Below are 26,755 nucleotides of genomic sequence, written 5' to 3' on the forward strand. Positions count from 1 at the left end.
ATAAATGAGTTTCTATAAATTAATATGGTCAATCCAGTGGAAAAATAGGTGGGAAGCAGAGGCAGACAACTCACAGAGGAGAAACCTTGAATGTCCAATGAAAAAATGAAAGCCCAGCCCCTCCAGCAATTGGGAAGGCAAATCAAAGTAACAAAGAGATGCCATTCAGTGCCATTAGTCTGACAATTCAAAACACTTTTTTTGGAGGGGGGTCAACTACTGATGAGGGTAATTAAAAACACATTTTTTACCCTTCTGTGCTGATGTGCAAACTGACAGGTAGTGACAAAATCCAGATAGCCTCCACCCCAGACCCAGTGGTACATTCTAAAAAAATGCAGGTGCACTGATATTCATCACCCCACCATAATAGGAAAAAACAACACTAGGCAGAAGGACTTAGATTTTCAAGGAACATTAGTGGGAAAAAGTTGGAAAATATGTAGGCTTGAATTACACACACACGTACACACACACACACCTCAAAGCAAAACTATATATATCTATATATGGTTGTAAATGCATAGATTACACACAAACGTACTTGGAAAGGGAAAGAGTCTAAAAGGATTCTAGGATTTTTTGCATTGATTTCTAGGATTTTTGCCATAAAATTTTTTATTGGCTCCCTTTCACCTTTTTTCTTTTCTACTTGCAGAACTTTGCTCTTTATCCAGGTCTTCCTCCAGCCCTGATAAATTTTAAAGACTTCCATGTTTCTGCCTATAATGTTTGGTATTCCTTATTTCCCCACCTTTATTTAATAAGCCCCATACAAATATTTACAGTGTCTCCTTTTCACCTTGCTCAAGAAGAACCTGATGATTACTGAGTTATGAGCTCTAAATAAGGTCTTTGCAAATTTGGATAAATGTAACATTGCCTAAGCTTTAGCCATTTGCACTACTAATAAGGATGGAAATTAAACATGACGAGAGACTGCCTCCTATAAAGAGACTAGCATGGAAAGCAATGTTATTCATGCTTCCCACGCTTGCTCATAGGAATTGCATTTGGTAATTATAATAATGATGGCTCTTCAGACAAATACAAAATTCAAGGGAGACAGAAAGAAAGGGTTAGGTCCTAAGTCTCACAGCTAGATGGCGACAGAGCGGCCTCAGCGACAGCACATTTCATTCTACCTTGTTCCCTTTAATTTCTTTACTTGCCTCTAGATGGCAGTAATTCTAGTTCAGGTTTTTCCAGATCTCTCCCCTTTTCCACTTCTACACTACTTTAAATTCTTCCCTTAGCTTCTATTTCCTATTTGTAAAATTGGTGTTATGAGTACATCCTCTCTGGATTGTTGTGCGAATGAAAACGAGATCATCCCACGTTATCGGGTGCGTGTGTGTGTGTTACCATCATTGCACAATTTTAAGATTACCTAACAGTTTAGAAAACTCCAGACTTACAGTCTCATTTGCTTTGCTTTTTGGATGAATACTTGCTGAATTGACCAAACAAGTTTCTCAACATTTACTTTCCTTTATTATGATAGAGGATTTTTAAGGTAGGGATCCCTTTGGGACTTCTCATTACTACTGCTTCAGTTGGCCCTAAATTTACACAAGATTCAGTTGTCATCTTCAACCCCCAGATGAAAGGAGGGCTGTACTCTGGGGCCTCAATCTTCCATGCAACAACACTCTTAAAGCCACTGACTTGGCTTCTCACCTGGGCTTCCTTCCTGTGAGCCGCAGATAGAAGTCATAGATGATGGCAGGGGCCCGGTGGCTGACAGCATTCCAGTACTGGCTTGTGATGAGGTTGCTTGTGAAGTCTGCATTTGGCCTCCTAAAAGCCTTCTCAAATGGGGCTTTTTCAAAGGTTGCCAAGACTTGGAATCCTGGGGAAGAAAACAGAGTACTAAGTCTAGAAGCATATAAGCCCACTGTAGTGGAGGGCATTTGCAATGCGTCAAAATGATAAAGACTAGTGATTGCTGTGAAGAGTCTAGAATCAATCTCTAAGAACAATGTTAAGATATTTATGCGAGGCAAGAGGTCACCTACAAAATCAAATAATGAGAATGGGTTACAAAGTGGGTCCTTTTCCTGAAAACTTTATCTAAAACAACTTCTTGAGGGAAATAGTTTCAGTCAATACAGTAAAGTATTGTTCAGAAGAACATAAATCCATCATTTGATTCCCAGGTTATTTAGTCTATTCCGAAAGCCCCAAGACATTTCCTAAGTAGGCTCATTGATTGTAGAACCATCAGGAAAGTTTCTTCATATTTTAAACTTTTTACTTCTTTGTTATTTCTGCTTCTCTGGGGATACCCCAGACTCCACTGCCCATTTACTTTTGTCTCCAGATTGTTTTTTCCACAATATTTTTTTTTAATGATTAAGTAGATAAAACCTAGATAAAAGTTAAAAGACTCTTGATGTATATTTATAAAATAATTCTTTTCAAAAGATATTAATTCCAATTAAATACTGATTTTACCAATGTAAAATTTTCAAAGAATATACCTAAGTTCATTATTCAATTATGATAACTATATCAGTTATCATGGTAATAAAATTATTATCCTCGTTAAAGTGTGTTACTTGGAAATCTGTATAAAATATATATACCTTGTACAGAAGAGATTCTCAAGAAATATCTGATCCAGGAATCTGGACTCTTTTTCCTCCCAGAATGGGACTGCACAGAGACCTGTCCTCTACTCATATTTGAGGTACCAGCCCTCCACCTGAATTTGAATAGATCTCTTCCTCTCTTGGGGTCTCATATATAAAATAAAAAAAGGCCACTAGATTATTTCTAAGATTACTTTCAACTATGATATTGTATACTTTGATAAACAGAAAATAAGAGGTTTCAGCACAGAAGAAGACTTGAACTCCATCAGAAATGTAGTTTACATGTAGCATCTTTTTATTGACAAGCTTAACATAACTTGTTTGCTTCTTTAATGCCACTTTTTATGAGTAATTAAAAAATACCTTAATACCTTAATCCTGTTACTGAGGTAGAGGAGATGTATTTTTAATTCCAAATGTTTTCAGAATTACTCAGATATATGATCTAAGTAACTGGATATATGATCTAAAGAGCTTTGATGCCAGTAGATAATTTCATTTTTTCTGAAATAACTTTATGAATAGAATAGCATAGGAGAGTGCTCTGAAATGAAAATCAGATTCTAACAAATTAAGTACAAGTGATTTTTTTCTATATCTAGTATCTAAATAAGACTAGATGATCTAAAATTTTCAGATATTTGCAGAAATCAACTAAATTGATGGAGCACAACATTGATTAACTAATTTTCTATTAATGCAGGGTTGATTACTTCCATTCAATAAGATACTTTCAAAGTGACACTTATGGCTCGCTGTATAAATCAGTGAAGAGTATTATTGACTCAGTAACCTACATCTACTTGTTATTGATGATCCCACAGTCTTGATGGTGCAGCCAGGGGACAAGGGATGTGGGCGTGGGAGCAGCCCCCGCCTCAGCAGGCGGGGCATTTCCTCACTGACGTTATTTACAAGTGCTAACTTTCACTCGGTTTTATGTATTTTTAAAAATCTTCATAGCCAACGGACCCCTTATTGCTTGCAGTCATGTACATTATTCCTGCTGACCCCTTCTTTGATATTCCACAACACATTCTAGTTAACTCTTACACATTGATAATTATTAATTCTTTTATCTTGTACTTATTTTTTGTCTTTTTCTCCCATTAGACTCAAAGCTCCAAGACACATTTTGCCACATTTTTCCCCCGTGGTAGACACTACTACTGTGTGGGCAGATGCTAATAGTTATGTAGTTATATCTCTACAGGCACTTACCCATTTTGCCCCAATTACAAGGATTGAGGTTACCAGATGTACAGTGGTAGATTAATGTTGACTTAGGTCTGGAAAATGAAATAAAAATTAAATAAATACAACAAAATGGAGGACGAATGAAAGAAAGATAAGGAAAAACAACATGTAGGCAAGGATGTTTCAATAATTCCCATAACCAGGGCAACACTTCCAGCTTTTGTTCCTTCTTTGGGTAAAAATGCAAAATGGAAGAAGACGAATATGTGTGTTTGTGCATGTGCATGTGAACGAGATCTCAAATAAGTTGATGTATTTAGGGAGCAGATGGAGGTACCATGACAATGAGAAAGCAGATAATATCACTAATTCTGGACATGTTTATTGGGCAAAATATAGGCTATTTTTCTTCTAAGTTCAGTTAAGCCCTGTTGTATTGGAAAATATCTAAATGGCTGACTTCAAATAAAAATTTAATTCTGTTTGCCATTTGCTATCAGAGTCAAATATACAAACAACCTTTTTTTTTTTTTTTCTTCCCCCTGTGCTAGGAAACAGCCCCTCCCATGGTTATCTGAACTTTTGGCATGTAGCAGGACATGAGCAGTTGTATAAAATATAAAAGTTGCCCTTATTTCACCCACTTTTATCTCCTTTGCCTTAAAAAGGGGAGCTGTATTTTAGACTACTGATTAGAAAGGAAAGCCTTTTGGGGTTATGAGAATTTTATGGTTAAACAATTTAGAGTTTGCTACTTTATCCAAAATATGAAGCAGTATTTATAAAATATTTCCATGCATATGTGATGGCATATTTGGAACTATGTAAAATATTGAGACTGATCCTTTCTGACATTTGGGGTCTACTACAATCAAACGCACATATTTTGAAACTAAGCCTAACATATTCACCCTCCTCCTCATCAAATGTTTGAAAGCCGGCTTCCACATGCGCACCTGTGAACGGCTGTGTACCATCCCACAGCCAAAGTGAGATTGACGACTGTATCAACGGGAATTAAATCTGCCACAGCCATCGGAGTAGCTCTTATGGACCGAAGAAACCCTTTCCCAGCCTGCATAGGAAAAAGAACAGTAAGTACTTAACCAAGTTTTAAGTAACAGCTGGGACTAATACTAAAGTAATGCTGCTAGTTAACAACAGTTAACACTGACTCAGGGCTTACAGGTTAACACGCTAAGGCTGACTTCTCTCGGCCTATCCAACCCACCCCTACCTACAACCAACTCCCGGCCAAGTCCATCTCAAATGCCAATTTCCATAGAGGTCCTCAGGTTCCTTTAGGGGTGGAGTTCCTCCAATTTGTAAGAGGTTAGTATGTTCAGCTGATGAACAAAGACCAAGAACAGTTTTTCACATTTAAAAATTAATTCATAAGATAACTTAAGAACTAAGGTTCCCAAATTTTCCATTAAGATTCGTTTACCATTTTTAAAAATTTATTTAGCCTAAAGAGAGAGCGAGAAAGATAACAAATGGGGAGGAGAGGCAGAGAGAGAATCAGGCCTTCTGCTGAACAGGGAGCCCAGACACAAGGCTCAATCTCAGGACCTGAGCCCAAGGCACACACTTCACTGAGTCATCCAGGCACCTTTCAGGTTAGCATTTCTTAAGTGACACCATTTTCTGCTAGTTCTCACTAACTTACAAACAACAGTAGCCTCTAGAGGTCTAAGAGACATTTTAAAAAGTTAATAGACTTCTACCGTTCCATAAATACTCTTTATTACTTAAGGAAAGGCCACCATTTTTTGTTAAGTAACTTTGTTCACTTCAAAGATGTTATATAAATGTAAGAATTGGGAATTATTCACATTAATAAATAAGTCATACCAATAAATATATAGGTTATAGTCATGTTCACTGACCTTATGAAGTTATTGATACCCTGCATATTTCCAGCATTGATTTGCAGTGGTTAGCACTTTCCTATATTCCTAATCTCTATTTTCTTGTGACTGATTCCCCTTCCTTTTGATGTAAGAAATCAGTCTGAAAGATTTTAGAAAATCTGCATCCCTGTGCAGCTTTGTAAATAATATAATAAACCTCACTCTAGGATCATGTAAAAATAATTATGTTCTAAGTTACCAAATGTTCACCCCAACTAAGATCTTAAGATGAAAGAGTTGGGGTGCCTGGGTGGCTCAGTCAGTTAAGCATCTGCCTTCAGCTCAGGTCATGATCCCAGAGTCCTGGAATCAAGTCCTACATAGGGCTCTCTGCTCAGCGAGGAGCCTGCTTCTCTTTCTCCCTCTGTCTGCTGCTCCCCTTGCTTGTGCTCTCTCTTCTCCCCCCTTCCATCATCAAATAAATAAATAAATAAAAATATTTTTTAAAATAAAAAAAAATGAAAGAGTTGAAGACAGGTGGAGAAACAAAAAGAGAGGGGCTGCTAGAAAGAAATCAGAAGTTCTCTGCTGCTGTCTTTGACAAATAGTCATAATTCACTCTTATGTTTGTATGTTAGTTCACGTGGGACCTAGCTCTGAAGCACGGCATTTCTAACAAGATTTACACTCAGGGAGAGAAGTGAATTCCTATTCATCATCCTAAAGAGCAGAGAGGCCGTTCATGTCCTATAGTGCTTCCTCCTGAATTGTGTGCTGGCGCACACCTCCCATCACCTAGATCAGCCTTCACCGCAGGGACCTAGAGGCACCGCTGATGTTTCTCCTTGTTTGGGAGAGGAGTATTGGTGAAAAGCGTTTTCTCTATTCATTCATTTTTAATAGGAGAAAAATTTGCTCTAATTGGTGGTTCTCTTTCTTGTATCTGTTGAGGACTATTAGTCATGTATTTTTATTATACATAAAATTTCTATCCATACACATTAACTCTTGAATGTGTATTATAACGAAGAATAATCTTTGAGAATGTGATTTTTTGTTGCCTCCCCAATTTACTGTATTAATTCGAGCTATTAATAAATAGCGAAAAGGAGGAAACACTCCCCTCTTGTGGTAATTAAAGGGAAATGCAGACATGGTCCTTGATGCTCAGACTTCCCAAAAATAAAACTCCTCAAGAGTAACTGATGATATCACAGTGCTTCTGCTTTCCTGATAATAAAATCTACAAATAATAAAAGTAATTTCATCCTGCCTCTATTTCCCAACCAGCAGAATTGAGATTAAGTGGCTTCAATTGTAGTTACTAAAGTAACACTTAGGGATTTGGATCAATGAAGCTAAACCAACACTAGGCATTTTATTACCATTCCTCCACCACCTTCCAAGGAGTTATTTCTACATTATTATACGTACCGCAATAATGAGCCCACTAGGTCCATTTAGGTTATCAACCCAGCCCTAAAAGAAAAAGATCTCTATTAGTTACACATGTCAGGAAATCATTATACGTCTATGCAATGTCTGCAGTCTGATTTTAGTAAGTTTCAAACAAGAGCACTGAGATCCCAGCTGATAGAACGGTCTCATCCAATATATCTAAGATCACAAACAAAGATCGCTGGCAAAGCACTGGATATTTCTGCACTTGTGCAAGAATGAAAATTCTGCCAGCATCTTTTTTTATAGGGGGGGAGGAGTCATGGGGAGTTTCAGTTTGTTTTATGACATCTTAGAGGTTAAACTGAACCTTGACTTAATATCGTAACTTGTTAACCAAGTCACTAGCCATCACTTTTCTTTACCTCCGGCCTGATCTTAACTCCAGAGGAACACTACATATCAAACATGATTTGTAGGAATGATCCATTTCTGGAAAATCTGAAAAGCCGAGCACCCATACTCTATTTGCATTAGCTTGCTCAGAGATGTTCACGGGAAGAATATGTTATGGAGCTGTTGGAGGAAAAACGTCTTCTTGAGCTTGTATCCTAAGCCCTAAGCAAGTCAGTTGACCTTATTATGTCTATTTCTTCATCCGTGAAAGTTAAAATGTGTGTTTAAATAGGGCAGGGGGGAGAATAGAGAAGAGGGAAGACCTAATGTTTATTTAACTAGGGACCAGGCACTACACTAAACACTCCTTGTACATGGTCTCATTTGATTGGCTCCCCACATGTGGGTCCAGTATTGGGCTAAAATAGCTTAAGCCCAGGTTTATAGATGAGACTGCTCAAAAGCCTGAATTTTCAGTAAGTGATAGAGCTCAATTTTCTTTGGCCCTAAAGCTTCACAGAATTGCTTCAAAAAAGATAGTATAATTCGGTGTACTTTCAAAAGGATACAGAAATACACAGATGCAAAAATTAATTATTCCTAAACTGAGAACCCTGTGGTTTTTATTTACCCTGACAGTTATAAAACTACCAAAATGGCCACCAAGAACATTCTGGTATATTTAAACTATAGTGGGTAAGCCAAGAACTAAAACTATCTGCTACAACAATTTTCAGACTCCAGTGAATGAGAGTCTAATGTAAGACCTCCATCCAACTCTGGGACAGACAGTAGAATCTCCAGAGGAACCTCATGCTGGATAAACCCTGAACCAAATGTGGAATTTTGTCCTAATATAATGGGTTTGTATTTGATTTGCTGCACTCAACTATACGTTCTGAGAAGAGAGAGAGAGAAAAGGACATCTTCGGAAAGTAACAGGGTGAGAAGGATGATGGTTTGGAAGCAAAGCAAGGAATCCAGACAAGTGGACTTACCGGAAAAGGCTCCTGCCAGGTTGCTCCCACAATGGAGGGCCTTATGATGGCAATGTTTAGGTTCCCGCTCTCCTGCTGCACCACCATCTCACCCAAGGCCTTGGTATACGTGTAAGTATTGGGCCGATCACCGATCAGCTTGGGGGTGATCTCATCAATAATAGCATCATCTAACCACCTGTGGGTAGTCAGAGTCAAAAAGAATTCTAGTAACATATGTTAGACAATAGACAGGAAGGAAGGGAAGAAGGGAGGAAGGAACCTCCAAACGAAACACAATCAAACAAGACTTCCCCTTTCTCGCTTGAGTTCTGGAATTCAGAACAGTCATAGGATACCAAGGCTGAATGGGCACCCGTCCAAACCCCGACTGCTGGATGAGCTCTTCGCTCTGCACCATGAGGCCCGCTCTTACCAGTTGAGTCCAGCTTCCTCCCACCTAGACTGGTAAATTCAACAGCCATGCAATCTACTACTTTATTATGCACGATCTCTAATTATCCTCAGTTATTTCCTCTTCGACTGGCTCAGGAGTACACCCATGAGGACACCTGTGGGTGCCAGCCGTGCTCAGAGCATGCCATGTGCTGTGTTCGTGGAGCTTAGAGGCTCCCACCCCAGGCTTCCCAGGGTTCTGGGATGAACCCCTGTTCATCCGGGGTTGTCCTGTTCACACCTAGCGCACCTATCTTGCAACCTTTCGCTTTTTACTTTTAAAATTCCATTCAGTTCTCATCAAAGAAAAGCAACGACATTTAGCAGAGCTACATTCTGTTTTAGCAAATCTATGGAATGCATTTTGAAGCTATATTTACAGTCATAGTAATAACTCAGTAATTTTTCCCAGAGATTTCTCTTGAATTCTGAGATTCTCTAGTAGCTATTAATAGTCTGTCAGGAGGCAGGATTGTACTACTCTGAAGCAGCTCTCATAGTGACTGGTGAACACCTCTCCTTACAAAAGGACATGTATCATGAGAAACTGAGTTACCATGACAGCCGCCTAATCTCTTTTTTAAAGATGTCAGCACCCTTTTGATAATCCCAAAGTCTATCTGCCCTTCTCAAAGAAAGCAATAAAATCGTTGATTAAATATTTAATGTTTCTCTTAGTTGACAGACCTATTTGGTTAACCATTTGTTACAATAGAATTTTTCAAAAACCAGGCTACCTAAATATGTTAGTGTGATTTTTATAATCGATGGGCTTGGTACATTTGTTCCTACCTTCAAGGGCTGAGCTCAGTCATACTATTTTGATTATAGAAGAATCTTAGCTGTTATTGCTTTGCTCTCATGACAAATTATTGGACATTTACGATGTGCTTATGCCAATACTTACTCAGAGACACAACCCTCAGGTTTGAGAACACTCATTTGATGTTGGAGTGGGACATGAGCACTGTCTGTAACGTTTTGGTTTTCCTTACTTTGCTGCTATTAGTGCTGAGTGTTTTCTAGATACTCAAATACCGTTTGATTTAAATTGAATAGGGAAAAAAGGTCAAGAAGTTCCTAGAACAAAAGCAATTCCACATACTTAGAAAAATGGAAGATTTTCTAATTATATGGCCCCCTGAGGTTAGGGATAAAGCATGTGGGATAATGTAGGCACCTCTCCATTTCATGATGGTGTTATCATTACCTCATTTTATCTGATGGTCCACAGTGGATTAACTGACCTAAGACCATTTTCTTTCACGTGCAAACTCACACAGACTGCAAAAACCAGGTCAGGAAAAATACAGCCTGATCAGGCTGTAAAGAAACAAATTCTTAAGAATACATGAGAACATAACCAGGCACTAAGATGATACGTCACAGGGCTGGGACCAGCTGTGGTCATTGATGTTGGTGTGCATGGAAAGGGAGTTCGCCTATCTTAGAAAATGTTGGTTTCAGGGTACCTGGGTGGCTCAGTTGTTTGAGCATCTGACTTCTGGTTTCAGCTCAGGTCATGATCTCAGGGTCAGAAGATGAGTCCCAGTTTGGGATCCACAGTCAGCAAAGAGTCTGCTTAAGGGTCTCTCTCCCCCAGCTTATGCTCATACTCTCTCTCTAAAATAAATAAATAAATCTTTTTTTTTTTTTTTTTAAGAAAATCCTGGTTTCATAGATTACTAAGAACACAATTGTAAAAGAAGTTGCCATGCCCTGTGAATGGTTGCCTCTTATATTTGTGGCTCTTTCTGTATCCCACTGAATTAGCTTCTTGATTCCTCAGTTTTTATTGGTGAAAAATGGCAATCATTATAGCTGTTCTAATTTTCAATTCATCATGAGAACAAACAGGAATTTTCACAACTGCACTTAAAGCTCTTTGATAAAGCCAAATGAGCCAATAAACTGAAGGAATTTTTGATGTTTGGTAAAAGAACAAAGGGGCATGTATCTACAAATGTAACAGTTTTAAATTATCTTTTCTGATGCAAGCAAACAGTCCTTAGCCCATCTCATCCTGGGTTCAAAGAGGACGTTGGTATAAGCAGCACACAGACCCACTGGTTAAGTGGTGATACCCTTTAAGAGACCTATATTCAGTTAATGCTCTTCTTTACCAAAGTCTGATTTGCTATTTGTTCTCAATTTTTTTGATGAACAATTTAAAAAAATGTATTGATTTGAGGAAGAAAGAGAGAGAGAGAGAACGCGAGCAGGGGGAGAGGCAGAGGGAGAGAAACAGGCTCTCGGCTGAGCAGGGAGCCCAATGCCGGGTTCAATCCCAGACCCTGGAATCATGCCCTGAACTGAAGGCTGATGCTTACCTGACTAAGCCACCCAGGTGCCCCTTCTCAGTTTGTTTTTAAAACAGTGAGGTTGGCATGGAAAAAGACATTCTATAAATAAAAGTACATTTCTAAAATTAACCAAATGCTCTTCAGGGTACCTGAGATGTTTCGAACCCATAGGTCCCAGATTCTAAACTTCTACTTACATTGCTTAAAAAGAAGCAAAAAGTTAGTGAAGATTTCAGAAAGCAATGTACATACTATTTCCTATAAATATTACTATCTTTTTGGGGGGCGGGGCTTGAAACTTATGCATCAACTTAGTATCATTAATGATTTCATAATTTAGGTACTTTTTAAATGAAATAGTAAGAGGAATATAAATTTTTCCTCCTAGTTTCCTTAGGCAACAAGACTAGTGGTACTTCGGATGAAGTTTTCTGCGGAGCAAGTACCGGACACGCGGCCATGGTCATGTTTGCTCTCTCCGTCTCCTGTCTGAGTTAGGTTTTTCCCTTGATTCCTGCAGGGATCCTGCCGTAGGTTCCTGTGTCAGTTTCAACGTGGCAGAGTTGGCTTCAGAGCAAATTTACACTTTTTACTGGGGTCAAGGGGATTCCTGTGCCTGGTGCTGGCTGTGAGCTGGCCTCTGCATTTCCCCCTTGACTTCTACTAAGCACCTATTCTGGCCTCCAGTGGCCTGATAATATGAAAATTATTCAGTCTGTCTAGGAAGCAGTGTAACCCAGCTCTGATTTGTATTTAAAACCGGATAACACTAAAAGTACACAGAATTTTCTGGGTTGTTTTGGTTTGCTGCGTAGATGCCACCTTAAGCCTATACAATTCTGACAGTAAATGGACAAAATCAAAATGAGTGTTTTCCTTTCCCCTGGAGTAGATACACTGTCTTAGTGTTAACAATGTGTTCTTCAGCACCCAGACAAGACTACTTTCCAACATCTGACTTCCTTTCATATCTCTGCTATAGCTGACAGTTGCCCACGTTTGATCAAAAACACCTTTTTTCACATGGCAGATTAACTGTGCTTCTGGAGGCCAGGTAGCTGCAAGAGCATGATTTTGAGTAGGTACAAATCTTTTGGGGAAAGCCTCTAGGAATGGTGGGGTGACAAGCAAAGAGAGTGGGGAGGCTGGGGTGCGTGGGTGACTGGAATACGAATGAACCTCGTGTCAAATGAGAGACATTACACGAAAAAGCACTTTGAGGCAGTTTCCCCCAAACTTGCCTGCTCGTCAGTAAGACTTATGTCGGGCCTATGACAAAAGTTCAGCTCCCTGGGCATCATCTTAGAACCTCCAAACCAGTCTTCAGGGGCAACAGCTTGATCACCTTGATTTGTAGCCAGTGGAGTGGTGCTTGTTGTGGTCAGGCAAACTGAGGAATCACCAGTATCAAAGGACGCCACCCCACAAATGTTAGCCTTGAACAAATTGGGATTAGCTCTGAGAGAGCTTTACTTTACTCCACTTCTTGGAGTAAAACTTTCAGTGGACTTGAACTTTAAAGGATTTCAATCCTGGACACTAGAGATGGAATCTGAGGGTTGATTAGAAGGTATGTGCAAGCCCACATGCAAAGCAGTGGCCACATCCCATTCAGTCTCCTGTCCCCGAACACGGAGGTGTTTTTTGGTATCTGTTGTCACTCCCCAGTTCTTGGTCTCACCCCACAACATGGCAGGTCACAACTGTCCCTGCCTCTGACAACTGCCCAGGCAGATCTACCCCCTTCCTTTGTGACCACTAACATTCCTAAAGCCCGCTTTCATCCAAGTCTTTTTTTGATGAAAACAAAATGGAAGCACCAACCAAACAACCCCCCCCCCCCGCCATACACATACATGCGTGACCCTCCTGCCGTGGATCCCTATTGCCTCTAGAATTAAATACAGTCCTCCCCACGGCATTCAAAACTCTCAGGGCAGCCCCAGCCCCACTTTCCTACAAATAACAACTGCACTGCCCAGGGCCGCATCCCCAGCATGCCTCCAGCCTTCCTGCTCCCCTGGCTGTGCCTCGTCTGTGCACCCACCTCACCCTGCCACACCGTGCCTCCTCTCCCAAGTCCGTGTGCTGTGCCTGTCTCCACAGGGTCTTTCCACTGCCACCACCGACTCCATCTAACTTCTGCTACCATGCTCCATGTATAATGCTACCCTGCCCTGTTTTGTGTTTTACTGGGAGCTCCTTGAGAACACAGTCTCTATTTTAAGAAAGCACCTTTTAATCTCTCATACAGTCGAATGCGTGGGAGTACGGAAAAGGGCTGCGTGACCAAATCATGGGGCTACGGAGAAAAACAGTGTCCCTGTAACTTAGTAGCTGGGAGAATTCTGAAGCCTTCCTCGGCCTTTTGGAGCTTCTGTTCCTTTATTAGCCCAGTAGCAGCAACACATACCACCAGCCCCACAATATTACCGTAAGGAACCGATGTCTGTGAAAGAGTCTTTACTCACAATAATTGCTCGGTGATGAATGAGAGCTGTCCTTCCCTTCTTAATGCGTACTTACTAGATTGATTTAAGGATGCTAACTAAAGCAGTAAAGATTTATGGATCCATTTTTCTAGTTTCGGGCTATAGTTATTTCCAGTTTTTATATAGCTACAAAAATCTTTTCCTTCTGTCTCTCCTAAGAGGAGTTAACTTGGCCTGAAAAAGAGGGAAAGAAAGCAGCAATCTTTCCCGGTCTGTTATGTGCACTTTAAAAAATAAACATTCTACATGAGTCATTATTCCAGAAAACTGGAATTTCATTGGTAGTTCCTCATCCATTTATGCATAGGAGTTCCTAAAGGTACCCACCCCCAACTGCAGAAGCTAGAAATAAGAAGACAGGGAGATGGGGAAGAATAGTGACATAATTCCATGATAAAATGCCTGTGATGATTGGGATGAGGGCCGGACACGTGCAGGTGTGAGAGCTGGAGAGGTCTGTTTTCCTAATGCTGATTCATGGCCACAATTGTCATACCAATAAGAAGCATTAACTCCTAATTGGGTCTGGCCTCAGGTTCAAAGGCTTCCAGAGGAGAGCCCTGATGTCCGAGGAGGAATTAACCAGGGAAGCAGAGGTGGAGGTAGTTTCTAGAAACAGAACTGTCATAAGCCAAGGCAGAGCGGCATGAGGGAGAGGAGTAATGACTTCAGTGTGACCACCGCACAGACGTAAAGGGAGGGTTGGCGGAGATGACGCTGGACAGCTGGTCCTGAATATAAAATTCTGAATTAGTAAGTTGTGGTTATGACTTTTCCTTGTTTTTAAAAAAGAAGAAAACCTTGGTTTCTTAATTATATGCAAAATGGGTTCTGTTGAGACAAAATTTATTTCATTTTTACTTGTTTGGCTGTATATTTTTCAGAATAATTATATTCCTTGGGGAGCAGTAAATGAGAGACTCGAATTTTGTACAAATGTCAATTCCGGTTTGATCATCAATCATGTAGCTATCCCTGGGTTTCCCCAGGGGACATGGAGTGGGCGAGGATGGCAAGCGCTGGGCACCCGAAGAGAAACCAACTCCTCTTCTGGGAGGTGAGTTTATTCTTCTTGGAGACCTGGGGATCCTGAGAGGACACAGTCTGGGAGGGAGGAAGTGCTGCGGAGGACCGGGAGAAGCCCCTCGCTGGGGCAGAACTGAAGCTGCAACTCCTGTCCCCTTTCTCTGGCAGTCTCTGCAAGACTCTGTCCTGCCTCACATCGTGCTGTCATGTGTCAGCTGCTAGACGGGTCAACAGTGGAGGAAGGCTCTGGGATCTCAGCAGAGTCTGCACTCAAACAGCTCTGCCCCTTTCCTGGGCACAGCAAATATGGACATACCACACAGACCAAGAGACAACACTGTGAGAGGGCAGCTAACCGAAAAGAAATCGATTCCACCCCAAAACACCCTGAGGCCTTCCACATCCACTCTCCTGTACTGACGTGGGGCATCAGAGTCTCTTATCTCCAACTCTCCTGACAAGCTCTGAGCTCGGAAGGTCCCTTTGCTTAAGGGACTTAAGCAAGTCACCACTTATGAGCTACGTGAGGTAACCTCCGGGTCCTTTGGATGACTTCCATTCTTCTTTGTCCTGGATATTTTTAAATGACAGGTAAAAATATCTATTCTCAGGACTGTAGGAGATAAAAATGTTTGCCCTGAAGGGAGTGAACTCTTGATTTAGCTAAGCTTCATTTTAAAGAGCCTATCTTAAATAGAGATACAGTATTACATGAAATTAAAATCTGACAAATTTCATGGTGAAGTAGTCTATTTTCTCAGCCGGAATACCTTTTTACAGTTGTTGTTGTTTTTTCTAAACAAGATAAACTTGTTAAATTGAACAGAAGAATGAAGACCCAGAAAACGAAAACACTTATTCTGAGACTAGGGCCTGACTTAAGAACAAAGTGGCTCCTGTTAGTAGGCAGGAAGAGAAAAATGCTAGTTATTTTTCCTCCACCACAAGACAATAAGGAAAGCGTATCTCAGTCTCCTAGCCCAAGAGACTTGCACTTTCTGCCAGAGCTGGGAGGATTTCCACTTACCTAGGAGTTCTTCTTCTTCTTCTTATTAATTTTTTAAAGATTTTATTCATTTATTTGAAGAGAGATAGGAGAACTCAAGTAGACAGAGCAGCAGGCAGAGGGAGAGGGAGAAGCAGGCTCTCTGCTAAAGCAGGGAGCCCGACACAGGGCTCCATGCCAGGACCCCGGGGATCATGACCTGAGCTGAAGGCAGACGCTCAACCGACTGAGCCACCCAGATGTCCCACATCTGAGCTCTTCTTTATTAACCTTTGGATCAGCTGCCATTAAACACTCCCAAGCACAACAACTGCTTTCTATCACTCATCATCACTACAAGATGAGCACTGTTATCACCCCCATTTCACAAATGAAGGAAGTGAGGCGCAGAGAGGCCAAGGAACTCACTCAAGGTCACACAGACAGGAAGCTGCAGAAGCCAGGTCGGACAGACGCAGAAGGCTTGTTCCTTCACTTTTACACTGTACACTCTACTTCCTTCAGTGACCACGCTGAGTATGGAGTGACAGAAGCATTCCCATGAGCCCATTATAATCCTAAACTACTTCACAAAACTCCTTGGCATTTTTGGTGTTGTGATGTTCAGTTAGCCACCATAGAATACACCATCAGTTTCTGACGTCGCGTTCACCCAGTGCTCATCACCACTCGTGCCCTCCTTGATACCCACCGCCCTGTGGCATTTATCCATGCCCGTCCTTCCCCATCACCAAGCACTGGACTCCCCACGCTGGGATGAAGGGAACAGCAGGGATCAGACAGCGAAAGCTAGCACCTTTGCAGAGCACGCTACTTCAAGAGTGCCTTGCTTTGCTACCTCATTAATGGATGCCTACAAAGAATCAAAGAGAACCAGGATCTGCCCACCTCCTGACCCCCTCATGTGACCCAACTTACTCCATGGAGTCGATGATTTTTTTTGGCTCCACAGGGCACGGGTAGATGACCTCATCGATGTGCTTCAGGTTACAATTTGAAAAGGCAGTGGAGATATGAATGAAGGCTTCAAGCTTTGGCATCTGACTGGCCATGAGCAAGAGCTGCTGGGTGGCAGTGACGTTGAGTTGCACGGCGTGTCTGCAGGAGGAAAAGCAGAAGAAGTACAATGAGGCAACTCGATGTTCTGCTTTGCTAGAACGTCACCTACTCCAATCATGGGCACGTACGTCTCATTTCTGCTCATTGAGTATGTGCTCATTTCTGTGGCTGCACCAAAGGCCCAGGAAGAAGAGCACAGATCATAGCTACACAGTTGTGTGATGCCTGGAATGTGTTATAGTTGATGCCGTGTTCTGTGCACATAAATCCTAGTCATTGAAACATTATTTGTATTGCATTTAGAGATAGCTTGGTCCAAAATCAACTGGAAGGAAAAAAAAATCACAATCTTCTGGATGTTTAAAGGGGTTTCTTAAGCAGCCACTAAAAATATAAAGATACATAAATTGAGCATCTAACTCAAGAAGCTGTAAAAATTCAAGTGAATTGTAGGAGAGTAGCAGTGGATAGAGAATGAGAAATAGAAATTTCTATTGCAGGGGCACCTGGGTGGCTCAGGGGGTTAAGCCTCTGCCTTCGGCTCAGGTCACGCTCTCAGGGTCCTGGGATCAAGCCCTGCATCAAGCTCTCTCCTCAGCAGGGAGCCTGCTTCCCTGCCTACTTGTGATCCCTGTCTGTCAAATAAATAAATTTTAAAAATCTTAAAAAACAATAAAAAAAGAAAGAAATTTCTATTGCAAAGGTCCAGGTCAGACCTAAAAATCAATGTCAAAATCCCAAATTTTTGCTAATAGAATACCAAGTTATACAAGTATAATATGAGATGACAATAAAATGGTTCATTCTAGAAACACAAGGTTTATACAATATCAGGAACCCTATTAATCTAACCAAAAAAGATAATAAAAAAGAGAAAAACTAAATGATCCTCGATATGTATTTTGAAAATTTTAAAATGATGTTCAGTATCCAATTCCATTTTAATTTTTTAAAAATCATTAAAAGAAGAATAAATGATTAAAATATACTCCTTTCCCTTTGCTAGCCTGTATCATGTTTAATGGTGAAAAGTTAGGAGCACTGCTTTTAAAGTCAGGGGAACCAAGGGGTTCCTGGGTGGCCCAGTCGATTAAGCATCTGCCTTCAGCTCAAGTCATGATCTCGAGGTCCTGGGATGGAGCCCTGCATTGGACTCCTTGCTAGGCAGAGAGTCTGCTTCTCCCTCTCCCTCTGCCTGCTGATCTGCCTACTTGTGCATTCTCTCTCTCTCTCTCTGTCAAATAAATAAATAAAAACTTAAAAAAAAAAAAGTCAGGGCCAAGAAGAATGGCTGCAATTACTACTACTACTTAATATTGCTCTGAACTTCCACCTGGTAATTAAAGAGGAAAACATAAAGAATTAGCAGATGTAACTGTTGTAAAGGCAGTCACAAAAATCCCCATCAGATTACATAATTTTGTATCTCGGAAACAAACAAAGGAGCTAAAAAAAAAAACCAACAATGAAAAAACCTACCCTGAGACATGCAATGATTCATTCAGTAAAGTGTCCATTTATAAAAGTCATGTTAAAGGAAAAAACTGGAGAATACGGTGGAAGAAAGGCATATATTCAAAACTGAACATTTAAAAAATATATCCAGTTAAGAAAAAAGGAACAGACTATATACAAAAATAAAACTTCACTAAGGGTTATAGAAAAATTGAATAAACAATATATTGTTCTTAGATAGGAAGAGCCAATGTTTTAAATATGTTGTTTTTCTAAAGTAGTTGACATGTTCATATTCAGTAATCCTAATCAAATTCCCAGCTTTCAAAGAAGTTGGAAAAATTATCTTAAGCAGATGAGAATAGTCAGGAAAATTCTATAAAAAGAGAATGATGTGCGTATACTTGCCTAATAAAGTAAAAAATTACTGTAATAAAATACTGTGGTGTTGGGAGAGAAAGCCTAAGTAATGGAACAAAAATAAAGAGTCCAACATTGGAAATTCAGTATATTATAAGAGCTTCATTAAATAAAGAGTAAAAACAAATCATTTAATAAATGTTTCTTAAGAAGTAGTCATCTGTTAGAAATTTCTCAAAAGCTACTCTATATTTACACCCACATCACTTTCCTTTTTATAGAATTTTCCTATTTCTATTTATAGGCAAAAAAAAAAAACACACCTCTAAATGGGTCAGAGATGTAAAGGAGAAAATTAAGCAATAAAAATTGTAGAAGAAATTATGAATAATGCATAAATAATAAAAATAGTTGAGAACAAATGATAAAGTATTTTGAGCTTTGTAAAAGACCAAAAATCAATATGCTAACTATTCCAACAAGTCTTAAGATTGACAAGAAAAAAATGTTTCAGTAGAAAAACAGGCAAAGAACATGAATAGGCATTTCACAAAAGAGTAAGATGCCAATACTATGCAGCCATCAAAAGAAATGAAATCTTGCCATTTGCGACATGGATGGAACTAGAGGGTATTACGCTTAGCAAAATAAGTCAAGCAGAGAAAGACAACTATCATATGATCTCCCTGATATGAGGAAGTTGAGAGGCAACGTGGGGGGTTTGGGGGGTAGGAAAAGAATAAATGAAACAAGATGGGATGGGGAGGGAGACAAACCATAAAAGACTCTTAATCTCACAAAACAAACTGAGGGCTGCTGGCAGAGTTTCCGGAGAGGGGGGGTGGGGTTATGGACATTGGGGAGGGTATGTGCTATGGTGAGTGCTGTGAAGTGTGTCAACCTGCCGATTCACAGACCTGTACCCCGGGAGATAAAAATATATTATATGTTTATTAAAAAAAAAAAAAGAATAAGATGCCAATCAGCATTTCCATGCCCTCAACTTTTCTCATTATCAACAAAATCAAAATCAAAATACGGATTGGCATTCCCATTATATTGCCAACATTAAAAGTAAAAAACGATAATCCAGTATGCCTGTGGGTGTCAGAAATGAGGATTCATGTGCACTGGGACAACGGAAATCAATACTGCCCATGTGGAAAGCCATGTAGCATTATATGTCAAAATGTAAACCGTTTCTAACCTGGGCACATCTGGTACATCTCTAACAATTTTACTTCTGGACATTTACCCAAAGTAAAGCACACAATGGTATAAAAAAAAAAATGCAAGCACAGAGATGTTCACTGAAGCATTGTTTATAATACTGGAAAATTCAAACAATCCAAAAATATCCACCAATATAGAACTGGTGGAGTATACTATAGACACGTAAAATGGAATGTCATACAGTCATTAGAAATTATAGAGAATATCTATTCACAAGGAAAGATATAACCAAGCAAGTTGCTAAAAAATTATCAGTATGATGCCATTTTTTGGTGAAGTTGAACATAAGTCTATTTTATTATGGATGTGTAAAGAAAAGCTGGAACGGATGCTCTCTATGATATTAAGTGGTAGTCTCCGGGTGGCGAGATTTTTGGAGTTTGAGTCCTTTGAATTTATTTTCATGGAGAATATACCTTTAAATTTTTTTTTTAATTTAAATTCAATTTAGTTAACATGGAGCGTCTTATTAGTTTCAGGGATAGAATTTAGTGATTCATCGCTTGCGTACATCTTTTTTCTTTTTTAACAGAAACCGCAAGGAAACTGACATGCATATGTACACGCGCACACATGCACCTGTGTGCGCCGTGAGCAGGAAGTGGGCACATACCTCAGATGATCATCGAAGCGCACGGTGGCCGCACAGTGGAAGATAATGTTTGTACAGGAGAGAAGCTCTTGCATGTCCTCCTTGCTGATAGCAAAGTCATTATGATTGAGGTCCGCGTAGATAGCTCGGATCTTCTCATGCACGTTTGGACAAACTTCTTTGACTTTTTGAAACAGCTAAAACATAAATAGAAATCAATATGCAGACAGCGTCATCACCATCCCATTGCTCTTGTTTTTGTTGATGTGTCACATCGCAATTCGCAAAAACTGTTTTTATCTGTAATACCACTCAAAGAAGGCATTTACTCAAGAGCCATTTGTTTTACCTCCTGCAATTTGGTCAGCTTGGTATAATTTCCACTCCTCTTAACTTGATAAACATTCAAAAAAGTCATTTCTAATAACCAGTAAGGAGTGTATTTTGAGCCTTTCCTGCAGGGTTGAAAGAATGACAGTGAGCCGTCCATATTCTGCCCCTCCTCTTTTCCCCATGTTTATATATGGTGATTGTTTCCATTTTTGGCTGGGAAATATGGCTTTCAGTGCAAAATTACCAGCCTTTGCAAATTACCAGCAAAGCCACCAGCTTTTACAAGGGAGGTCTCATGGATGCAAATTCGAAACAACTTAGTTAACTGGCCCAGAGGAACAGTATTAGGTCTTAGCAGCACAAACAAATAACAAATTAACAAATTAACAAAATAACAAATTCGGTGAATCTGTAATGGGTAAAACAAATACAACTTTTATATAATCTCATTCCAATATCGATGGCAGTTATTGTCTAGTAAGAGAATTACATGAGCTCATGTACGTTTTATGGGATATTAATTGATTTCTTAATATTCTAACTTCTTTATAAAGGAAAAGGAAAGAGCCTTGGCAGTTTTAGCTTTTATTACCCTTGTTCAGATGGAACAGTCTCTACTTTCCCCTCCACACACAAGTTCTTAGATTCAACTGGTATTTTCCATTTTCTCAAAGAATGTAATTAAAAAAAAATGTTCTTGGTTTTAACCTGTTTTGACAAAAGGAAATTCTACTGTAGTATTGGCATGGGCTAATAGCAGTGAGAAAAAATAAAGCTAAATGTTTAGGAAGGTTAGGAGCGGAGAAAACTAGTCTGTGGTTTTTTTTTTTGTTTGTTTGTTTGTTTGCTTTTAAGATTTTATTTATTTGTCAGAGAGAGGGAGAGAGAGCGAGCACAGGCAGACAGAAGCAGAAGAAAAGCAGGCTCCCTGCCAAGCAAGGAGCCCGATATGGGACTCGATCCCAGGACACTGGGATCATGACCTGAGCCGAAGGCAGCTGCTTAACCAACTGAGCCACCCAGGCATCCCTGTGGTTTTAATCATAGTAGAGTAGCTGAGCCTATTCCCTTTACCCCTTCTGCCCCCGAAGACAGTTTGCATGTCTTCCTTGATCCTGAATAGCAGGCTTCTTCCCTCCACTGGAGATCTATCCTAGGCTCTTTTATTGGCTAATAAGAAATCAATCTAAGGTAGTAAAAGAAACCATGTCTCATCTGAATCAGAGAAGACCATGTTAGAGGCCCTTGTGGGAATCTAGTGAAGATGATCAGAGAAGGAGGTCAAGTCCACATATTGACCTGGTGAGCTACTACACTTTGAGCTACCATTTTTTTTTTTTTTTCTCTGCAGGAGCAGCCTTGCAGTAGCAATGGGACTAGAGTTCTGAAAAGCGTTTGGAGGTTAGGTCAACCCTCAAAGGTTTTGAGACATTTGGGACTGATGCGGTGGATCCAGTGTCTGAGGGACATTCTCAACAAAGGTCATTCTGGCTCTTCCAGAAAGATATTTATCAGCTTTTGTAATCTGGATAAATCATGAGCAAGCTAAATATTGGTTTTCTCCATCAAAGCTTTTCCTTCTCATAGTCCATGTTAGTCATGTGACAAATTGGATCTTTTTTGGATAAATTTGTCTAAAATTTGCACAATTTCCCCTGTTTTTAATAATTTGATTTGTAGAAGGTTCTGTTTTGAGTCTGCATGACAGATTTTATTCACAAGAAATTTATTTCGGGTTCTGTGGAGTCTTTGACCTGTGATGATTTCTGGCTACATTAGAGTAATACGTGGAAAATGACTTCAGTGTCCATCCTTCCAGCAGTGGAGTTCCTCCCACATGATGTAAGCTACCGTACAGATTTTCTTTTGCCTTTGGTTTTTACGACTTTAAAAGGCAGAGAACCCCATTACACCATATTATACCTCCAGCCCACCTATGCAAATGTGATCAATGGAGATAATTACCATTTTAGGAAATAAGTGTTCTGAGCTATATTCTATTTATTGATTATATTTTCCAATGACTTAAAGTTTAAGTTTTCTAATCCAGATGGGATTTATTATGGTCAATTGAAATAAATCGGAGAATTGGCTGCAGCAATTCAAACCACAGGACTAAGTGAGGGTCACATTTTACTATGCTCTCCATGCCTACTAATACGACTTGCCTCATCTGGCATCTCATCATTTTGCTCCAGCCTCTAACAAAATAATACCTCTTAAATGTTGCCACATCCTAAATAGACCGCTGAGATTACAGCCAACCATCATCCAATAGGTCAGTGCTTTTCAAAGTGTTACCCACCAAGTGAACTGGATCGGAATCACTAAGATGCACTTTAAAAGTGTATATTTCCAGCCCCTGGCCCCACCCACTAAAGAAGAAATGACTGGGGAACACCCAGGAGTTTGCATTTCACACATCAGGTTCCCTGGTCATTTTTAACTGGTCCCAAGATGAGAGCTTCTCCAGCTGGAGTGTTAACGTGGACTAATTGTTCATGAACAATAGTGTTTGGCTCATTTCTCTTTACAGGACGTCAGTGGTTTTCAAACTGTGTAGGCATAAGAAAGATCTAGGAACCAATTAAAAATGACTTCCTTACTTTACCCTCTGAGACCTTGACTCAGTATGTTTGGCAAGTAACCCCGGCACTTGTACATCTTAACCAGCTCAACGGATAGGTCTTCCAGTCCGGGTACCATATTTGGTGAAAGAAATATAATTTCAAAAAACTTGGTGAAACATTAATTTGGAAAATTAATGTTCATTTTTTAAGTCAGGGCTTATGTCCCCCTCTGGTTGGTAAACTCCTTGGTTCTTGTTTACCATTTTATGCTGGACAGCACCCAGTTCATTGAAAAGACTCAAATGTTGCTTGTTACACTGAAATTAATTACTGTAAGAACAGTGGTAGAACCAGGAGTGGGAGCTTGATTCCTGAAATTGTTCCCTGGCTCTTTTGTGTTGGTGGGATAAAAGACAGCAGATCACTACCACAGGTAGAAGAAACAAAGTGTCCCCTTGGGTCTCTGCATGATTGCAAATGGAAGCCGAAAAGGCTCAGAGCAGAACCTTTGCTTTTGTAATAATGACACAACCAAAGGACAGAAGAAATGCTGCAAATGAGTCCTCTGTGGACACCAGCTCTCAGAAAAGTCCCTTTGTTGATGTGAGACTTTCATTAAGAGTAAGAAGAAAACAGATGGAACAGACATGAATGAAGAAAAAATATATAATTTCAAAAATGTCATTGAAGGTCCACCAATAAAGAACTTGATATAGTTATTTTAGATTCTAAGAGTTCATCATATTCCTTTTCATAAATCTTTATGTAACGGCATCAGACTGAGAAGGTTAAGAGTACAGTAGCTCCTGCCATTGATGAAGACTCAAGGAGGGACTGATGAAGACTCAAGGAGGGACTGCTGTGTTCCTGTTCTTGACAGAGGCAGGATGCTTATCTGTGGTCACTGAAAGATCACAGCTAAGAGGCTCTCTAAACATTTCAAGCTTGGGGTGCCTGGGTGGCTCAGTCAGTTAAACATCCGACTCGATTTCAGCTTAGGTCATGATGTTAGGGTGGTGAGATTGAGCCCTTGAGCCCTGCTTAAGATTCTCTCTCTCCCTCTCCCTATGCCCCTCCTCCTCCTCACTTTCTCTATCTCTCTCAAGTAAATAAACTTAAAAAAAATAAATATTTCAAACTGGTAACAAAACTATACATTTCTCTTGGGAAGTCTAGGACTGTTCTATTGATTTGACATTACACAGGAAGGATTTCCCTTCCGTAATTTGTTTTAAACACAAGAGACCATTCCATATATGGTAATAGTTACTGATAACCCAGACACAGGAGAGAAACTTTACATATCTTAAGTGAGAAAATTCAGCAGAAAGAAGACCAGGAAGAGAAATTTTCTGGATTCGATAAACTCCTTGGGTATGACTTTTGTAGCCAGACACTATGATTGCAGTTTTATTAGAAGCAGGAATTGGGCAAGGGGTTGGGGTATGACATTTATATTATGCTTTTGAAACAACGTAGAGGTCCTGAACTTGGATTTCTATAACTATCTTGTTATCCACATGACTTCACTTTGTTTTTTTGTTTTTTTTTTAAAAGATTTTGTACTTATTTATTTGATTATGCCCACGTGAGCATGAGCAGGGCGAGGGGCAGAGAGAGAGAGGGAGAAACGGACTCTGCCAAGCAGGGAGCTTGGCACAGGGCCCTGGGATCATCACCAGAGCTGAAGGCAGACACTTTCAGACCGAGCCACCCACATGATCTCACTTTGGAGATACCCACAGAGGGTTCAGCCCTCACAGACAGACCAGTGAAAGTCATTGTTTTTTGTTGTTGTTGTTGTTTTGTTTTTTAAAATTTACTTGAGAGAGAGAGCAGACCCAGGACCCTGGGAGCACGACCTGAGCCAAAGGCAGACCCTTAACAGACTGAGCCACCCAGGAGCTCCAAAGTCATTGTATATTTAATAATCTTGAGAGTCTTTGATCTTCAATATATTGAGTTCCTCTCTTTGAATATAACTACATTCTCTAGTTCCAGTAGCCTATCAAAGTTTGCCTCATATTTTTAATTGGGAAACAGAAGGTAAGTTCTCTTTTTTTATTTTTAAAGATTTTATTTATTTATTTGACAGAGAGAGATCACAAGTAGATGGAGAGGCAGGCAGAGAGAGAGAGAGAGAGGGAAGCAGGTCCCCTTCTGAGCAGAGAGCCCGATGCGGGACTCGATCCCAGGACCTTGAGATCATGACCTGAGCCGAAAGCAGCGGCTTAACCCACTGAGCCACCCAGGTGCCCAGAAGGTAAATTCTCTTAAGCTAAAGGGCGATCTCTGTGGAGTACCAGGTGTCCTACAGCAGAAGAGAACCCGTAACATTTGTCAGAGAAATTAGGGAGTGCCGAGTAAAAGCAAATGAACAGATTCTGCAAGGAATTAGCAAGGTAGATGCGTAATCTAAGTTGAGAATCATTATATATCAAATAAGTGCAAGTAAATTAAGGCAGAAACTATCATACCCAATATAAAGATTCATGAAAACTTACAAAATGTTAAAGTTTTGCTCATTCCCTAGTAACTCTCATAAGCTAGACAGGATCAACCTAGAAGTTGTTATTACTCCATGAGGACCATTTCTATAGGACCATAAAGCAGTAAGGGTAGCAGTGTGATTATCGAACTTTGGTACGTAGAAGGGTAAACTAGAAAGTCATTAAAAACAAACAAACAAACTAACAAAGACCCAGATGTCCTGACCCTGGAGATTCTAACTCAGTTCTGAGTGGAAGCTTGGGCATCTGTACCTTGAACAAGCTCTCCAGTGAGCCTGATACACACTATGTGAGAGCCACTGAGAAAGATCTCAGGCTCTTTGGAGTCAGGGAGGCCCAGGTTTGAATCCCAGTTCTGCTGTTTATTAGCGGTGTGACTGGGGCATAGTTACTTACCTCTAGGGGCTTTGGTGTTTTCATTTGCATATTTATCTAAAACACTAATCGCTAAACTATCTCATTCTGTGTTCTCTGAGAACTCATGTTTCAGCAGATAATCTGCTATTCCTAAAAACAATTTTGCATTAAAAAGTCTTAGAACACTTTGCATAAAAATCTGTAACAAACGCTACATGGTGCTCAGCTCATTGTCTTGCGTTTTGTGTCCCCAACGTCCTTTTCACAGAGTTCTTAGAAACTAAGCTCCTGGGGCCCAAAAGGAGTAAGGATGGCCAGGAAGATGGAAACCAATCTGGAGAGGACTCCCAACTCTCTAGCACAATTGATGGTATCCCTGCATTATCCACGGGAAAGGATGGGAAAGGCCATGGTCCTAGTCCAGAAGCGGCCATCATCTTCCCTTCCTAAGGAGGTGGTCGTTGTCACTGGCAAACGGACCACCTGGCGAGCAGGGCATGAGAATCAGAGCATGAGAATCAGAGCTTACAGGACGTGGTTTCTCAGGGAAGGCCATGCAAGGTGGTGGGGACAGCGTGAGCTTTA

General features: G+C 40.2%; 1 protein-coding gene across 4 annotated transcripts in view; it reads right to left on the reverse strand.

The window, feature by feature from the left end:
• The window catches only part of FAR2 (fatty acyl-CoA reductase 2), a 135,467-nt gene that overhangs the window by 8,530 nt on the left and 100,182 nt on the right, over nt 1–26,755 (reverse strand). For all 4 annotated transcript variants that reach the window (XM_059402732.1, XM_059402729.1, XM_059402730.1 and 1 more), the window contains 7 exons: nt 20,422–20,597; nt 16,620–16,799; nt 8,440–8,617; nt 7,082–7,126; nt 4,751–4,869; nt 3,819–3,886; nt 1,681–1,852 (listed from right to left, as the gene is read on the reverse strand). In XM_059402732.1, coding sequence (XP_059258715.1) covers nt 1,681–1,852; nt 3,819–3,886; nt 4,751–4,869; nt 7,082–7,126; nt 8,440–8,617; nt 16,620–16,799; nt 20,422–20,495 — 836 coding nt within the window. In that variant the 5' untranslated portion in view covers nt 20,496–20,597. The remainder of the gene's footprint in view (nt 1–1,680; nt 1,853–3,818; nt 3,887–4,750; nt 4,870–7,081; nt 7,127–8,439; nt 8,618–16,619; nt 16,800–20,421; nt 20,598–26,755) is intronic.

This window comes from Mustela nigripes, chromosome 6 (assembly GCF_022355385.1).
Source record: "Mustela nigripes isolate SB6536 chromosome 6, MUSNIG.SB6536, whole genome shotgun sequence".
NCBI lineage: Eukaryota > Metazoa > Chordata > Mammalia > Carnivora > Mustelidae > Mustela > Mustela nigripes.